The 16,776-nt window shown below is 54.2% G+C and overlaps 1 protein-coding gene across 3 annotated transcripts; it reads left to right on the top strand.

Annotated features, from left to right (window-relative positions):
• Window positions 1-309: 309 nt before the first annotated feature.
• On the top strand, window positions 310-15,649 carry Lif (LIF interleukin 6 family cytokine). Of its 3 annotated transcripts, none has more exons than XM_034509207.2 (4): window positions 310-413; window positions 9,706-9,826; window positions 11,408-11,586; window positions 12,120-12,665. In XM_034509207.2, exons 2-4 carry the CDS (start codon window positions 9,808-9,810, stop codon window positions 12,528-12,530), a joined length of 609 nt encoding a protein of 202 aa, XP_034365098.1. In that variant the 5' UTR covers window positions 310-413; window positions 9,706-9,807; the 3' UTR covers window positions 12,531-12,665. The 3 variants fall into 3 exon arrangements, with proteins under 3 accessions (XP_034365098.1, XP_076794328.1, XP_076794329.1); XM_076938213.1 differs by lacking the exon at window positions 310-413 and adding an exon at window positions 7,471-7,662 and having other exon boundaries at window positions 12,120-15,649; XM_076938214.1 differs by lacking the exons at window positions 310-413; window positions 9,706-9,826 and adding an exon at window positions 10,225-10,323 and having other exon boundaries at window positions 12,120-15,205.
• The last annotated feature ends 1,127 nt before the right edge of the window (window positions 15,650-16,776 follow it).

Genomic DNA, 16,776 nt, shown 5'->3' with positions numbered 1-16,776 from the left:
TCATTGCCTTATGCTGGCTTGGGTCACCCAGACAGGCGAGGCGCGGCCCAGTCAGCTGTGACTCAGGCCATAGTGGCTTTGCCACGCAGCCCAGGGGCATCGAGTACAGGGACGCCCCCTCCCCACACCCAACCCTGCTTCTCCTTCCAGCAACCCAGCTATACCTTTCCCACCCCCTTGTCAGGCTCCATCTGTGGTGTGGGCTCTCTACCTCTCTGGTCCTCAGCTTGGGGGTGGGGTAGAAGTGGGGGGAGCCTCAGGCCACCAGCTTCAGACGGAAGTCAGGTGGGGGGCAGGGTGAGGAGCCAACGCCAGAGAAGCCTCAGCAGGAGAGGGAAGCAGAGGGGCCCAACAACGATGGTGTCACCCTGAAGATTGGACAACGGTGCAGACTGGAGGGCTGCGAGACTACGGTAGGATTCCCTTGAGGGGGCAGGGCGGAGGGCACCGCTGCTCCCCACACTTATCCTCAGAAGGGTAGATGGTCCATCAGTTGCGCCCCTGGGCATCAGGGGCACCTGCTGGCCCACACAATTCTCCAGGATTTGGTCTCCCTGCCTGTAATGGATGCATTGTAAGTCAGGGTTGGAAGGCTCTCTTGGAGAATGTCCAGGCAAAGCTGGAGAGACCAGCTGTGAAAGTGCCCTGTGGGTTAAAGTTCACACGATGGGTAAAGGGCAGTGGAGAGAGCACATGGATTCAAATCTTGCATTGTACCATCATGGTAGGGTCAGCCTGATTCTAAAGGTAGTCTTGATTCCTGGATTCCCAAGGGACATCAGAGTCCTTTCTCTTTTCAGAGTGAGTTCTGAGCCTGCAGAGGTCTCATTTACTCTCCAAAAGACGGAGCAATCGAGGGCAGTCCCTGTCCATCCAAAATGGGCTGCAGCAGTCCCCGGGGGCCATTGTGGGTGCTCTGGGGAACTTGATCAGCCAAGGTCATTACTCCTCTGCCTTTGACCTTGGGCCAGATTGGAGCTTTGCTGTCTGCGAACCTGGGCATCCGAGCTCCAGGACAGTGACAGAGAGAGAAAACCAAAAACCAAACCTGTGCAGAGCCCTGCATTGGGGGCTGGGCATCCAAAATCTTTGAGGCTCTTACCTCTAACTTCTCAATGTTTCTCCAAACCTGGTAGGCGGATGCCAAAAGGATGGGAAATTGTTCCCAGGATCCTGTCCATGTCATGCCAGGACAGGACAGGACAGGGTAAGGGGAGCCTGTGACTAGTCTGTACAACCAGGTGTCCCTCCCTAGTTTGGTTCTTGCCCCTTGCTATGTGAATTTGGGCAGTTCATTTTCCTTTTCTGGATCACCGTGGCCCCCCTGCAAAATGGACATTCTGATCCCCACCTGGAAGAACTGTCTGGGCTAGGTGAGAGCAGGTAGCAGGACCAGGAAAAGGCCACTGCCCCCTCCCCCAGAACTGTAGCGAGGCTGTGCCCCATTGACCACTGCATGTGGTTCTGGCACCCCCTTGTGGCCAGTCTTTTGGGCTACACCTTGCAGATGTTAAGGCAAAGCTTCTCTGGAAGCCCCCAAAAGGAGCCTTCTTCCCTGGTGTTGGCGAATGGCCTCTGCCCATCCCCATCCTGAACCCCAGGCACCCACTCACTTCCTCAAATCCACCAATCCAGCCCCACCCACCGACTGGTATCGGCTGAGCTGGCGAGGCGGTGAGCCGACAGTACCTGCCGCTGCTGGGCAGCAGGAGGCGCTGCTGACCAGGGCTTGGAGCTACTAAGCATATACAGGGCAAAGGACCCCCAAGCTGAGGGAGCCAAGCTCAGTTTTTGGGGTTACTGAGGGAGCCCATCCACACTCCCAAAGTCAATGACTGAATCTAGTCAAGGCAATGGGATCTCAAGGAGTAAGTCCTCTCTGGAATTCTCATAAACAAACTAGTTTTGAAGCCCTGGAGTCCCATCACCTTTGGAGCCCAGGACAAGCATTAGGGCATATATTACCAAGGATGGCCCACTGACTTGCTGTGTGTCTTTGAGAAAGTGGCATCTCCTCTCTGGGCCTCACCTTTGAAGCTGTATTAGATAAAGATGTCTGTAACACAAAGGTGTATCTGTGGCTTTGCCAACTTAGGACTGGCGATGCTGTTGCTGATTTAGCACACGTTGTAACTGAGGTTTAAGTGATGATGTCACCTGCTTCAAATGACGAAGCTTGTTAAGTGACAGAGCTAAATCTGAGGTCTGACAGACTCCAGGGTCCATGGCTCCTCTGTTCCAGCTAACAGAGTCACACCCTGCTTGGAAAGAGAGGCAAGGACTCTGTGTGATGGGGGTGGGGTGCTTAGATGAGTGTTTGAGAAAACCATCTTCCCTCTAAGATGGTTTTCATCTCTCAGCCTGCAGGTCTCAGTCTTCCTCAGGGGAGATGCCACAGCTGAGGGGTTCACAGAACCCATTGTGACGTGAGAGCTGGGCACAAGTCTCACCTGGAAAGGCAGGGAACGGAAGCAGGATCCAGGGGTGCGGTGGGGTGAGGCCAGCTGGGCAGGAGATCAGAGCAGATTTTGTCATGGAGCCCTGTGACTGATAAGCGCTGGCCACCTGGCCTACCTAGGCAGAAGGGGGTGGTCCCCTGGAATGACTGGTCCCAGAGCAGATCTTGCTGCCCCAAGCATCTCCTAGACTCCCCCTACCTATTTCAAAGAGGGTGGGCTGGGGGGGGGGGGACACAGACCTTTGCACCCTGTGACCCTGGACAATTCAACTCCCGAGTCTCAGTTTCCAAGTGTGAAAAAAGGAGAAATGAGGATATCTTCTGGGCATTCTGCATGATTTTCTGGAGTGAAGGGGCAGGGGGTCCCTGAGACTGGTGGGCATGCCAATCTTGTGTCCTGGAAGAGTCTTCAAAATTTGCAAATGCCCAAGGGTATAGGACTGGTGTGAGACTAGAGACAAGCCTGTGCTTTCTGACAAGGTGGCCAGTTCTGGCTGTGTCCCTCTGTCCCAGCAGCTCCGCCTGCTTCTGTCTCTGCAGAGTCCAAAACTTATTCTTATTTTCCCAGGAAGCAGACAGTTCACCCTAACGAGTCTTTCTCCCACCCTCACCTCATGATGGGATCCTTCCTCCACTCTCTCTCACTCAGGATGGGATCCTTCCTCCTTCTCTCCATCTCCCTCACATCTCCATCCTCAGGGGAAAAAAATCTTTTTTCACGTCTTCCACACTCTAAGGGTTGAGACAGGGCTCCAGCCACCTCCCCAGCATCACCTCTTTATCCAGTTAAGTGGCCCTAGTGAGTTTGACTAGAAGAAGGGACAGAGATGAGGCCAGGCCCTACCTCTGTGGCCAGCTTCCAGCTTCCTGTGTGTCTGTCCACTGTTGCTTCCTGTTCTGTTTACTGCCTCCAAGTTCAGGAAACCAATAAGTGCCCCCCCCCACCCGTGATTATTTAATAGCAGCCGTGTTACAGCCTCTCTCTCTCTCTCTCTCTCTCTCTCTCTCTCTCTCTCTCTCTCCTTCCCTCCCTCCTTCCCTCCCTCCTCCCCTCCCTCCCTCCCTCTCTCTCTCTCTTTCTCTCTCTCTCTGTCTCTCTTGGAAAACCCAGTGGGGAAAGGAAGCTGACAGCTTGGTTCTGACATCAGTGTTGTTCCTGTGCCAAAAATCCAGGGTGGCCAGGGTGGGAGGGGTAGGGCGGGGAGGGAACCAGCTGCTGGTGGCCCTCATGACACGAGGCTGCCCTATGGTTCCCAGGGACAGGGGCCAGACAGTGACACAGGGGCACATGCATACATATGTACAGGGTCATGCCTGTCTACCACCCAGACCCACACAGGCATGGACACACATGCACACTCACGATTGTACACACACACATACTCGTACACATATGGGGTGGGGGGAGGACTTGCAAAGTCCAGCTCTGTCTCAGCCGCACACACACAGACAAACTCTCTAATCAAATGCATACACACGCACAACAGGGCCAGACACCGATGAACACAGACTCAACACTGACACCGAATCGCGCATGCGCACAGGCTCATTGAACCTCGGACTCCACGAAGCTTCTCACTCACAAGGATTCTGCAGAGCGCCCTCTTCTGGATGCAGCTGGGACCCTGGGCCTAGGCCGCCACCCTGAAGGAGCCCAGCTCCTGTGGTGGGTACGAAGGGCTCTAGATGCTTATGAGGAAAGGCTTGGTAGTTGTGACTGTCCGCAGCCTCACCTAGGTAAGGCAGGGAGCCCTGAGCGTCTGAGGCTGAGGAAGGAAGTGGTTCTGGAGAAGCTGGGCTCTGCAAGGGACTAAGGCACTGCTCGGCCTGATGCCAGGCCTCCACCCCCACACCATGCCTCTGACCTGCCCATACCTGAGCCCACAATGCACCTCTGGCCCACTCCTGAGCTGGTTTCAGTGCTTCCCCAGGAGAAGTCAGGCACCCTGTGCTGTGGACCACTGAACGGCCTTGGGCAAGTCACATAGAGCTTGTGGGCCAGGCCTGCATTCATGTGGACACCTGTGGAAAACTGGGAAGAGTGCTTCAGGGAGCATGCTTGCCCTTGCTCTGGCATCCCATTCGTCATCCCATATTTCTTTGAAAGTGCTACTGGCACCTTGTAACTTGTACCTGTAACTCGTGAGGTACTAGAGGCCAGTGTGGGACCATTGCCTCCACCTCTGTGGCCTGGACACTCAGGGGAAGAGGGTCAAAGTGTTAGAGCTTATTCAACACAGACACAAAATACTGGACCAGAGGGAGAGCAGCCTAGCCTCTACAGATAGAGGACCGGAGGGCAGTGTCAGGGTGGGACCGGCCACCCACCACGCCACACCCTGGCCTCTGGCCCTACTGAGGGTCAGCTCTGTGGGCTGCTGTTTCCTTTGCTGTTTCTATCAGAACTGAAGGGGGTGGGGGAGGTGCAGACACTCTGATTCACCTCCAGGGGCTTGATTCCTGACGTAGAACTAGCCAGGAAGTGTCGGGGTGATGCTGGGGCTGTTGGCTGTTGGCCAGACTGTTTCTGGCTCTTCTTTGCCTCTGAGCGGGTGTCACTGGTGCCTGTCAGAGATCTGATGGGGTGAGGGTAAGAAGCAGCAGATTCCACGGTAACACTCGGCCTCTCCAGGACTGAGACAGGAGGGCTTGCTGATGCGTTCCAAGGCTGACCACTACCAGGGACTATGTCCACCCCCAAGAACTGAGAGACCCAGAAGGCAGCCCAGCCCTAACCAGCAGAGTATGCTAAGTCCCCAGGCCTGGTCCAAGCTCCCTATACTCCATTGGCCAGAGTTGACAGAGCATCTATCCTGAGTCATCCTTGTTTTCTGAGGGGAAACTGAGGCTCAGAGAGGAGCCACCACCCAGGGCCTCACAGCTGGTATGTGGCTTGTGTGGGATTCAGAGCTCACAGTCTTTCTGGCTGAACAACCTAAACCATCCTCTATCTGGCAATACAGTTCACCTGGTGTTCCAAAAGTAACTTATCAACTTGAGAGTATCAGCTCCACGGTGCATCAGAGTCTAAGGACACCCTCACTTCTCAAGGTGGACAGTGGAGGCACCTCTGCCTTTTGGACACGTTATCAACTGCCAAGTCCATGCCAGGACATTCTCAGGTCTTCTATTTCCTCTGACACCTGTCACCAGTTTGGGCTTTGAGAAGCACCTCCAGCCCCCAGCTTCCTCTCGGAGCTCACCTCACAATTTTGTGCTCACCTTCCAGGTGAGATCACCAAAGCCCAGTTGCAGCTCTATGTTTTGAAGAACTTAGATCCTCCAAGGGAAGATGCAGGGAGAACGGGCTGGCCTGGCTCTGGGGCAGCTCTGCATCTGGGTCATTGGTCTTGGGGAATTCCCAGTGCCCAGAGAGCTGCTTACTTACCTGCTGAGTAACCACTGCCCACACAGGATGCCTGGTTGACAGGCCACCTCCCCCAAACCCTGCAAGTGGCCACTGCTCTGCTTTCCTCTCTCTTGGAGTCTGAGAGCCCCAGGGCCCAGGAAAGAGACAGCAAGCAGGCAAGGGGCTGGCCCCCACCCCCGCGTCCTTCCCCTGGGGGCTCTGCAGGGGGCAGCTGGTGATTCAAATTCCTCTGAGCTGAGCTTTTCAGAGGGGGTCTGGGGGTGAATCAGCTTCTGGGGTAGTAAGGTCCAGCCAGCAACTGTTTTCAGCTCAAGCCTTGATTGGGGGTGGCTGTGGGGTGTATGTGTTTGTGTGTGTGTGTGGGGGGGTGCAGATTACCATACCATACCAGTTCTTGATATCCTGTCTGAGGTATTTTTTTCTGAGGTACCCCTGAAGCTGGGAGCTGTGGGGTGAGGGATACCCCTTTTCCTGTCCGTTGTTGCCTTTAGCTTTGGAGTGCGCCCATTTCTTAGAGAATCTCTAGCTGGGACAAAGATCTCTGTTTCTCAGAAGAGTCTTTACACTGACACATAGGAGGCTTGCTGGGTGCCAGGAACCCTGCTGGACCCCAGGCCCAACCCACTGTGTGTGTGTGTGTGTGTGTGTGTGTGTGTGTGTGTGTGTGTGTGTGTTACCCTTCTCACTTAGAGATGAAGAGCCTGAGGGTGAGAAGGGTCCACTTCCACAGAGCTTGTAGCTCACTGAGCCAAATCTCCAGCCTGCTTCTAAATGAGGTCAAAGTCCGCACATACTTCAAACCACCAGAGTTCCTCCTACCTTTGCCCAGACTGCTTTCAAGGTGCAAAATGCTTAACAAAAACAGACAGCATCTGTGTTGGGTGCTCCCTCTTGACCAGCACTGTCTGGAGCAGACCCCTTCCAAGCCCTCAGAGACTAAGCAATGTATTCCTACGTGAAACGAGAATGGGCACCAAGGCAGAGAGACAGAGAGACGGGTCAGGGCTGCAGGGGGCTGGGGGTTTCTTCCTGCTGAAAGTCCTTCTTGCCTCATAGAGGGATCACTGTATCTTGCAAGCCAGAGGCCAGGGTTCCACTGTTAATTCTTTGTGCATATGTCTTTACTTGCTAACCCCTTAACTGCCACATGAGAAAAGCAAGTAGCTATAGGATCCTGGGAGAGAGGTGTGACTGTTGAGTGAAAGTCAGTGGGAAAATCAAGGCTAACTGGACATATGTGTCAAAGTGGATGGAAGAGAGAACTCTGAGGGGCTTTGGGAAGGCTCAGACTAGCTTAGGCCTCCAGGCCAGTCTACAAGCTCACTTCCTGGAGAGAAGATACCACCATCTGGATACTGCACCTGGGCCTGGCATGGTAACCCCTATCCCTGCTGAGGGATTCCCTGTGTGGAAATTGGCTGTCCCCCTCATCCTGAAGCCTGTCAAACCCTTAGCAGGCCCAGTGTGCAGGAGCTGGACAGGCTGCAGATGAAATCACAGCTGGAAGGGGCTGGGCTGGGGCTGCCACTCCAGGGTGGGGCCCAGGGTCACAACCCTGGGAACAGGCAGCCAAGAAGGGAGGATGCCTTCTGTGAGGGAACAGAGGGGAAACACACATACAGCAGCATAGAGAGGGAGGGACAGATACAAACTCCAGCTGAAGCCAGCCACGTTGCAGGCAGCTGGAAGACAGAGGCTCGGCTCTGCTTGGAGACCTTTCCTGGCATCTCCTCAGAGGCCTATCACAGGTGGCGCTCAGACATGGACTGGAGCAAGAGGCAGGGCCTGGGGCACCGAGGGGCCCAGAGCACTGGGGGAGCGTGGACTAAGTCAGGTACTGTGAAAGGGGAAACTGAGGCACAAATGAGTTAGCTAGGATACTGAAATTAAAAGGCCCTATTGTCAGTGTCTTCTGGAACCTGTTCCCACTTCCTGTTTCCTGTAGGGTGGAGCCGAGATTAAATGGCTATTGAGTGGGGACTGTAGAACCCATGTTGGGTCTAGTGATACAGAGAGCAGTGCAAGGCCTGGAAGGCCTCTGGAGGGATGGAGAGGAGAGCCACGCACAGGAGTGAAGCCCTTAGGGCTGAGGTCTCTGACTGGACCACTCGATGAGGTTTTTAGCCTTGGGGACAGGAGATGGATAGAGAGGACCATGATGTCCTTCTGGGCTGATAGATTTGGTGCCCATATTAAGGAAGCCAGGTACAGTCAGACAGCAGCTGTCTGAAAGACATGATGGTGGCTGAGAGCTGACTCAGAGTTCGTGTGCTCTGAGTAGTTCTGGTGGGGTAGCGCTGGTATGTGTGGAGGGTGTAGTTGCATGCTAACCTATGTGTATGGGAATGGTAGACCCCAGATGGGGTCACCAATAAAGAGACAAGGTATTTTGGGGTGCAGGGAGAAAGAAAGGGTGCCAACCTGGCCTCTAAGGTCCCCTCCCTGCTGGGAAGTGCCAGCTGGGAGGGGCAGTTTTATCACACCACTACCCAAGGCTCTGCCAAAAGACCACAAGGAACAAGAATCTGGGGGGGTATGTGAATGAGGTGGGGGGAGGAAAACAGCAGACACAGGGCATCCTGGAAGGATAAAAACACCGGAGTAGATCCTGAATGAGGCAGGAGCCGAGGGCATGAGGGTGAGCAAAGGGGCTTGAGTGGCCAGGCAATGCTTTGGCCAGTTGCCCACTTGGATCTGGGGTTAGGTCAGATGGAAAGGTTGGGATACAGTCCCCAGGACAATGGTGTCTCCAGGTCTGGAAGGACCCGGTGGCTCAGGGGATAACATGGCCCTAGGTAGGTGTGTTTGGTCAGTGCTCTTTCACTGCATGCTTCTCTGTACTGCCTCATATTTAGTGGGGAGACTCTGATCTCATTTCAGCCTTGTCTTCTTCCCCACTGTCCCTCACACCGTCTCTAGTCTACCAGCAAGAACCCACCCTGGGGATCCCACCGTAGACTGCAGTAGCACCTGTTAGGAGTCACCTTCGTACTCTGAGGCCAAACACTAAGGGGCTTCCAAAGACTGTCAGCCATTCCCGTTTACCCAGCCATTCTTAGGCACCCTGAGGAAGCAGGAATCCCGTTTTGCCCAGCCTCCCTGGATCACTGCGTTAGGGGTCCCTTCAACGCAGTAAGGCTGAGACACCTTCCTGAAGTGCCTACCCGGATAGCTCCCAAAAACATACAGCCTCGTCTTCTTTCCAGGCCTCACCCCAGGTACCAGTCCGTAGAGGGGACATGCTAGTGGCTGTTAGCGGGGCAAGACCCTCCGGCACACGGGCAGCATGCCCCTTTGTAGGCTCCTTGCCCACTGGCAATGGGCAGGCTGAAGAAAGGCCACCCCTAAGGTGGCTTCCAGCGTCCACATTCTGCTCCACTTTATGACTGTCTAAAGTTCAAAAGGGCCCCAGCCCCCCTTCTGGGAAAATGCTTCTCAATGGAACCCCAGCCCGACTCTCCCCGCAAAGCCCCCCTACCAGGGGACACAAAGGCAGCCTCCAGTCTGTTGCCACTCTCCCAAACCCAGATGAAACTGGGATGTCTGAAGGGCACAGGCTGAGGACCCTCTGAATCCCCCTGAGATCCTCTCCCCACCAGACCCATCTGCAAACAACGCCCAGAGCAAACCACTCAGGAAAACCACAGGGCGTTTTTTTTTTTTTTTTTTTTTTTTTAAGACTTCATTATAATTTTATCAATCAAATTCTTAGAAGAAGGAAAAAGTCTGCCCTCTCCACCCTCCCCCCTCACTCTTCCCCCCTCCCCTTTCACTCTTACTTTCTTCCATTCATAATTTCCTATGATGCACCTCAAACAACTTCCTGGACTGGGGATCCCGGCTAAATATAGCTGTTTCTCTCTGTCTTACAACACAGGCTCCAGTATATAAATCAGGCAAATTCCCCATTTGAGCATGAACTTCTGAAAACGGCCTGCATCTAAGGTCTCTTCCAAGGCCCTCTGGAGTCCAGCCCATAATGAAGGTCTTGGCTGCAGGTAAATCCATGCGCCGGGCGCCGATTACGAGTCCCCGCTGCGGGCGCGCCGGCAGCCTGGGGCGCTGAGCACCCGCGGGACACCCGCCCGCCGCGCCACTCGGACACTTGGGGCGTCCGCTCAGTCCGGGCCCGCCGGAGGCACTGGGTGGCGGCCGGGAGCGAGCGCCGCACATGGTCCGGGCACCGCGCGCTCAGTCCGCCCGGGCCAGCAGGTTGGCGGTGAGGGAACCGGCCAGCGCAGCCTTGCTCCACCGCCTCCTCTCCTCGCCCCACTGCTCTCCCGCGCTGCTCTTACTTCTCCGCTGTCGCCTAGATTCACCCTCCCTCTTTCTTTTTCTTTCTTTCCGCTTTCTCTTTTCCAACTGCGTCCCGGGCTGCTCCCTGGGAGGGGCGCAGGCGGCTGAGCAGCTTGCAAACTCCGGCCAGGACCGGCGCAGGTGCCGCTTCCGTCTGCTAGTGCCTGGAAAGCTGTGATTGGCGCGAGATGAGATGCAGGTATGGGTACCCCCGCAGCCATCCCGGGGCCCTAACAGTGTTTGGGGATGCCGAGACCTATAGAGGACTCCAGGGGACTGAATTTAAGGTTTTAGGGTCTTTTTAGTCCCAGTATGGGGAGTTCAGGTGGGAGGTCTCCAGCCTCCCTTAAGAGTTGACTTCAGCCTCTATCATCTTCTGGAGTCTTCAGCCCGGTGTTGGAAAGGCTGAGCTGGGGTGAGGGGGGCCGGTGTAGCTGAAAGTGAAGGAGGGGCAGGCGCCCCGGGGGACGGGTGATCCTGGACAGGCCCGGACAGCTCCCGGCTCTCCTGACACCTTTCGCTTTCCTCTTGCGTGTCCGCCTGCGACCTTTCCCCCGATCTCTTTCCTGGTTGCACCATTTCCTCTCATTCCAAAGTATGTGGAGTTGGTGGGGAAACTAGCAAGCGGGGGTGGAGGGGTGAAAGATGATTTGGTTGGAGAGTGGGCACCTGCAGAACAACAGGTGGAAAGTTCTCCGTAGGGGACTAGCCTCATTGAGGAAGATGGGATTAGAGGCAATTGGTTTAGGAAGCCAGAGTGGAGTGGCTGTTTTAAGAGAGGTCAACAGAAACCCCAACTCCCAGCCTACAAGGTCTGCAAGTGGTCCAGCTCTAGGCTGTAATGGGCCAATGAACACCAAGTTAAGAATTTGGCCCATCCTGGGAGGGGTAAGACAGGGTTAATTTCTCTTCCCCTCTGCTGGACTTAATACCATCCATCTAGGGTACCAGGAGGGACCGCGCTAGATTGAGTGGCCCCCTGGGCCTAGCTTTCAATGATACACATGGCTCCCGTCTTGATACCTTACTTCTCTACTCAATCCAGTGACATAGATGGGGAAACTGAGGCCAGGGATCAAGGAAAGAGAAAGCAGAGATCTGGAGCCAGAGAGCCAGGGAACCTCAACAGAGCAGGAGACTAAAGGCAGACGAATGGTGAGGGGTTGGGAAGGGCCTTGCTGAGGTGCCTCCCCCACCCCCACCCCCACCCCTCGCCGTGCAATGTCCCATGAGCCTCAGCCAGGCTTCCTGCCTTCCCATTCACCCTCCACATCTCTTTCCAGGGATTGTGCCCTTACTGCTGGTTCTGCACTGGAAACACGGGGCGGGGAGCCCCCTTCCCATCACCCCTGTAAATGCCACCTGTGCCACACGCCACCCATGCCACGGCAACCTCATGAACCAGATCAAGAATCAACTGGCTCAGCTCAATGGCAGTGCCAATGCTCTGTTCATTTCCTATGTAAGTTACTGTCCTGGGATACTGGGGGTGGGGAAGAGCACTGCGGCAACCCATAGCTTCCTCCCCACACCCTAGCCTAGGCTCAGAGACTGGCAGGCACTCTTCCAAGGTCACCAGTGAGTTGGGGGAAGAGCTGGGGTGAGAGGTGAGGACCGTGCTTTCTGTCTTGTCCCACAGCTCAGGGTGCCAGAGAGGAGGCTATGCAGTGAATGGACAGGGAGGTGTCATTGAAAACAGTGGGGGGCCCAGGAAGAGGCTAGGGTGACTGAAAGTGCAAGTGTATGTGGTGTTCTGGCTGAGGTGACACCTGGGACATGCCACATTTCCTCTATCCATTTATGTCACAGTGACCTTGGTGAGTGAGTTCACATTTCTGATCATTGCTGACTAATGATTCCAGTTGCCTACAGGGCAATAAGTCGAGTCCCCGTGTCACAGGTGGGGAGACAAAGGTGCAAGAGCTTGCCCCAAGGGTTGGTGGCAGGCTGGAACACTCTCCCTGACTCCCACGTCACTTCTCCTCTCTTCTGCAGTACACAGCTCAAGGGGAGCCGTTTCCCAACAACGTGGACAAGCTCTGTGCGCCCAACATGACAGACTTCCCTTCTTTCCATGCCAATGGGACAGAGAAGACCAAGTTGGTGGAGCTGTATCGGATGGTCGCATATCTGAGTGCCTCCTTGGCCAATATCACCCGGGATCAGAAGATCCTGAACCCCACTGCCGTGAGCCTCCAGATCAAGCTCAATGGTACTATAGACATCATGAGGGGACTCCTCAGCAATGTGCTTTGCCGTCTGTGCAACAAGTACCATGTGGGCCACGTGGACGTGCCATACACCCCCGACAACTCCAGCAAAGAAGCCTTCCAAAGGAAAAAGTTGGGCTGCCAGCTCCTGGGGACGTACAAGCAAGTCATTAGTGTGGTGGTCCAGGCCTTCTAGACAGGAGGTCTTGAGTGGATCTCAGGAGCAGGATCCAGATATGGGGAGGGGGGCTCAAAATGTGCTGGGATTCGGGGCATTGTTAAATGCAAAGGGGGCTGCCGGCAGACCCCAGGGATTTTCAGCACTTGGGGCTGGGCTGTGATGGAGTCTGGCAAAGTTGAACCTTCCATAGGCAGAGCCTCCGTACAGCCCAGCACCAGCTAGGCAATGAGAGTGTCGGACTGAGAGATTTCTGTCCCACTCACTCACTCAGTCCCTTGCTCACTGGGTGTGTGAACAAGCTACACACGTTTGTCTACAGCGGACAGCAAAGGGCTGGGAAGTCCCCTAGAGCCCTGCAGAGTCACCACCATCTGGTCCTTTGCTGTCCCTCAGAGACTTTGGAAGGCTTGGTTGGGATATGAAAGGGCCAAGGAGACTGGGATCCAGAAGGACTCCTTCTTCTTCTTCTTCTTCTTCTTCTTCTTCTTCTTCTTCTTCTTCTTCTTCTTCTTCTTCTTCTTCTTCTTCTTCTTCTTCACTTATGTGGGTGGAAGGGTACCCTGGGATGGAATGTGTCTTCTCTTGAGTTGGATTAGAGAGTTCAGGCTAAGAGACTGTCAGATGGAAGATTCTAGCAGGTCACTAGAGTCCAGGCTCTCATGGAAGCATAGAGGCCATCTTCAGGTTGTCAAACCCTGACGGGCTCAACTGTCTTCTTTGCAGTTTACCCTCAGCCTGGCGTGGTTGGGGTCAGCTGGCTGGGCCAGGAGGTGGGCTGTGTGCAGGTGGGAAGAGGCAGGTTGCAAAGGCAGTGAGGTGATTCAGCAGGTCCCCAGAGTCCTCCTAGGGAAGGAGCCAGGGAGGGAGCAAGGCGGCCATTGCTGGGGTAGTAGCAGGCTGCTTCTCAACTCCTGAGAACAAGCGATCTTGAGCAGACAGACAGATAGCATAAAGCAGAATGTCATGTCTGAGGCCCTGGAGGCCACAAAGGTACTTGAAGGGACCAGAGGGCTGTCTTGGGTCCCTGGAGCATGGAGAAGCAGAACTTGAGATCAGGGTCTCAGGGAAGCTGAGACCCAGAGTGCTGTGTCTGATCTGGCACAGCTGTCTATTTATTACTATGTCCTATTTATGTTAACTTATTGGTGCTTTAAATGGCAAAGTTAATTCCCCGAAATAGTATGAGGCTCCTTACATTGGGAGCTGGGGCCAAGACTCACCACCTAGTGAGGCCTGGTCTGGAAGCAGATGATTGTTACAGGTACAGCTCATGGGTCAAATCAGAGACTGGCTAGTTCCCCTGTCTCCCACTGTGACTCACTTTTAGGGTGTCAGGGAACTCCAGAAAGAGCTGGGCCAGTTTGTCTCTGTCTCTTTCTCTCTTTCTCACCCCCACTTCCTCTGGTCTCCAAGGGGGTGGAGCAGTTTTTTGTTGTTTTGTCCCACTGAGCTCTCTGGCACCCCCTGGATTCCTGCTTTGCGGTGCACCATTCATAATGAAGTGAATGGCTCTGGAACCTTGGGCAAAGCTGATTCCGGCTTCCTCAAATTGCAGCTGACGAGTGCTGAGACAGTCTGACCCGGCACCCAGCGTGCTTCCATCCAGCATGGAAGCTCCTCGGGTGGCCTGAACACCCACAGAGGGTGAATACAGGAGGTTGGAGCAGTGCAGGCCCTGAACTGGGCCTGAACGGTTGCCCAGTGCTCCAGAGAAGGGGAGATCAAGGCCTGAGACGCCTGGGATGCGGACCAGGAAGCTGTGGTCCTTGCTTCATCGCTGCCTTCCCACTCCCGCCCATGTCTGGGCTCCCAGGCAGGGAATCCGATCTGATCTCTCCTTTGTGCTGGGGCCAGGCAAGCAGAGGAACGCCCTCAATCTGGGAGCAGGGTAGGGAGGAAGACAGCCAAGCTGGGGCAGTGGCCGACTACAGAGCTAGCTGCCTCTCAAGCTCTGAATAGGGCGGTCCTCAGCAGTTCAGCTGTGGGATTCTGTTTCACGCATTTTTGCACCTTTCTCTGTCACTCTCTAAGCACTTTACCTGGTCGGCAGGTGGACAGGCCCTGGAGCTCTGGGTTAGGAAAGGCCTGGAACCATAGATGCAGCCAGGAGACTATCATGGGGGACACACGTGTCAGCGACAAAGTTACTCCACCGTTCTCCTGCTGCTGCTGCTGCTGCTGCTGCTGCTGCTGCTGCTGCTGCTGCTGCTGCTGCTGCATCAGGCTCAGCTCAGGACTGGTGCCCTTCTTCAAGCTGAGAGGCAATTTGTCTAAAAGCCAAGATGATGCCACAGCCTGGGGCCTGCTGGATTTTGTCATCACTTCACATCCATATGGACATGAACTCTCTGGGCTCCGCCCACCTGGCAGCTTTGAAGGCTCAGGGACCAATGGACTCTCTCTGTGCACAACCCCCAACCCTCGGCTCCACAGTGCAACCACCTGCCTGCATCTTACTCCAATAATTCAGAGTCATGTCGCACAGCATCCCAGAACCATCAAGCCTTTGGAGCAAACAAAGTTTAGGGGCAGGCAGTTGTTCACCTTGACATCTTTCACCTGTTAGCACTGACTCCCACCAAGCATGATGGGTAGTGTGTCTGGATCAGAGGAGAAGGGATGGGGCATTTTGCAGTTTATCCAGAGAGAAGCATAGGGGCCTTTATTTATTATTTAAAACTTCAAACCTGAAAGCACTGATAGTTTACTGGTCTATCTCCCCCCTACTCTGTGTCCTTGACTTAAGCAATCTAGCTTACTTTGCTGGCTCTCTGGAGCAGACGTGGCATGTGGGCCAGAACCCCGGAGTCTTGCATGGTAGTGGCTTCAGAAGTGAAATGATATGTTATGGCTGTCTGCATTCAAATGACTCCCCAGTCCCAGCCCAGCCTCTCTTTTGCACTGCTGGTTCAGCCCATTGGGCCTCAGACGTCTCCCTCTTTCCTTTCCTCTGGAAGGGACTTGGCCTTGGGTGACAAATTCCTCTTTGATGAATGTACCCTGTGGGAATGTTTCATACTGACAGATTATTTTTATTTATTCGATGTCATATTTAAAATATTTATTTTTTATACTGAAGGAGTACCTTTTTTTTAAAAGAAAAAAATGAAATAATAAAGAACCCGTTCTTGTTGAACCTTCTGGAGTGTATTGATTTGGTGAGGGCTTGTGGGGTGATGGCCAGTTGGGATGGTTGGGAGGTTGGGAAGATGAGATTTCCTCCATTGGTCCAGTAGGGGTAGGAGGGTGGGATTTGGGCCCAGGAATAACAGTGAGTGGTATTCAGAATATGAGGTGCCACTAAGAGTGAGAACAGATGATTTCCATGGCACTGGTATGACATTTCACTAAACAACAGCACAGCCAATTTGTTCTCGTTTAGCTGAGGAGAGAATTGAAGCCCAGAGAGATGGAACTGAATGTCCAGAGTAATCTGAAATGTTGAGGTCACCCCTCCCAAAGAGAGGTGCAGCTAGTCCCCAGCCCAGTGGGCGTGGGCCTACTCAGCTCCAAGCCCTCGTGTTCTCTTTGTGTGCAGTTTCAGGGATTTGGAGATGCCAGCTGTCTGTGGCTCTGTCACCCAGGAAGGGTCCATAGGGACATAATCAGCATTGGCCCAAAAGACTGAGGTAAAGGGGACAGCTCCTATCAGAATCACATGGGACACTGCCCTAATCGAGCTAACTAAACAGACATGACAGACATCTGCAAGACTTTTGGGGTACAAATGGCTCCCAGGCAGCACTTCCTCCCACCAGTGAGAGTCACACTGGTAGACACAGATGTGTCTGGTAGGTCCCCTAAACATCTCCTGGGCTTTGCTCTAGAGTTCGAGTCTTGGTCTCCCCTGAGAGATTCATTATGGATAGCAGGGCAGGGTTTCTGCACCTACGAATTGGTGCACAGATGTGTATCTTGGTTGATGCTTGGAGGCAATGGTTCACCCTTCTGAGAAGATACCAATGATGGAAAGCTTCTTAGGAGTCGGGAAATCCAGGTTACAAACTTCCAGAACCATCGGGCCTGCATCCCATCTTCTTCTCTGTGCCTGGATAGGATTGACCGCTTCCCACTCCTCCAGTGCTGCTTAACGTATGCTTCACTGGGAGCTGATTAGGAATGTGGAATTTCAGTGTCTTGCCTCAGTAAGGAGAGACAACAACTTCAAAAACCAGCCAGACTCCCTGGGCATCTGTGGGCATGTGAGGTGAGAGGAAGGCCACCCTAACTGCCCCCTCCTGACATTACCCACTAACACAGC

The sequence above is a fragment of the Arvicanthis niloticus genome, chromosome 7, assembly GCF_011762505.2.
Source record: "Arvicanthis niloticus isolate mArvNil1 chromosome 7, mArvNil1.pat.X, whole genome shotgun sequence".
Classification (NCBI taxonomy): domain Eukaryota; kingdom Metazoa; phylum Chordata; class Mammalia; order Rodentia; family Muridae; genus Arvicanthis; species Arvicanthis niloticus.
Note: the sequence above shows the minus strand (reverse complement) of the source record. Positions and strands in the feature narration are given on the sequence as shown.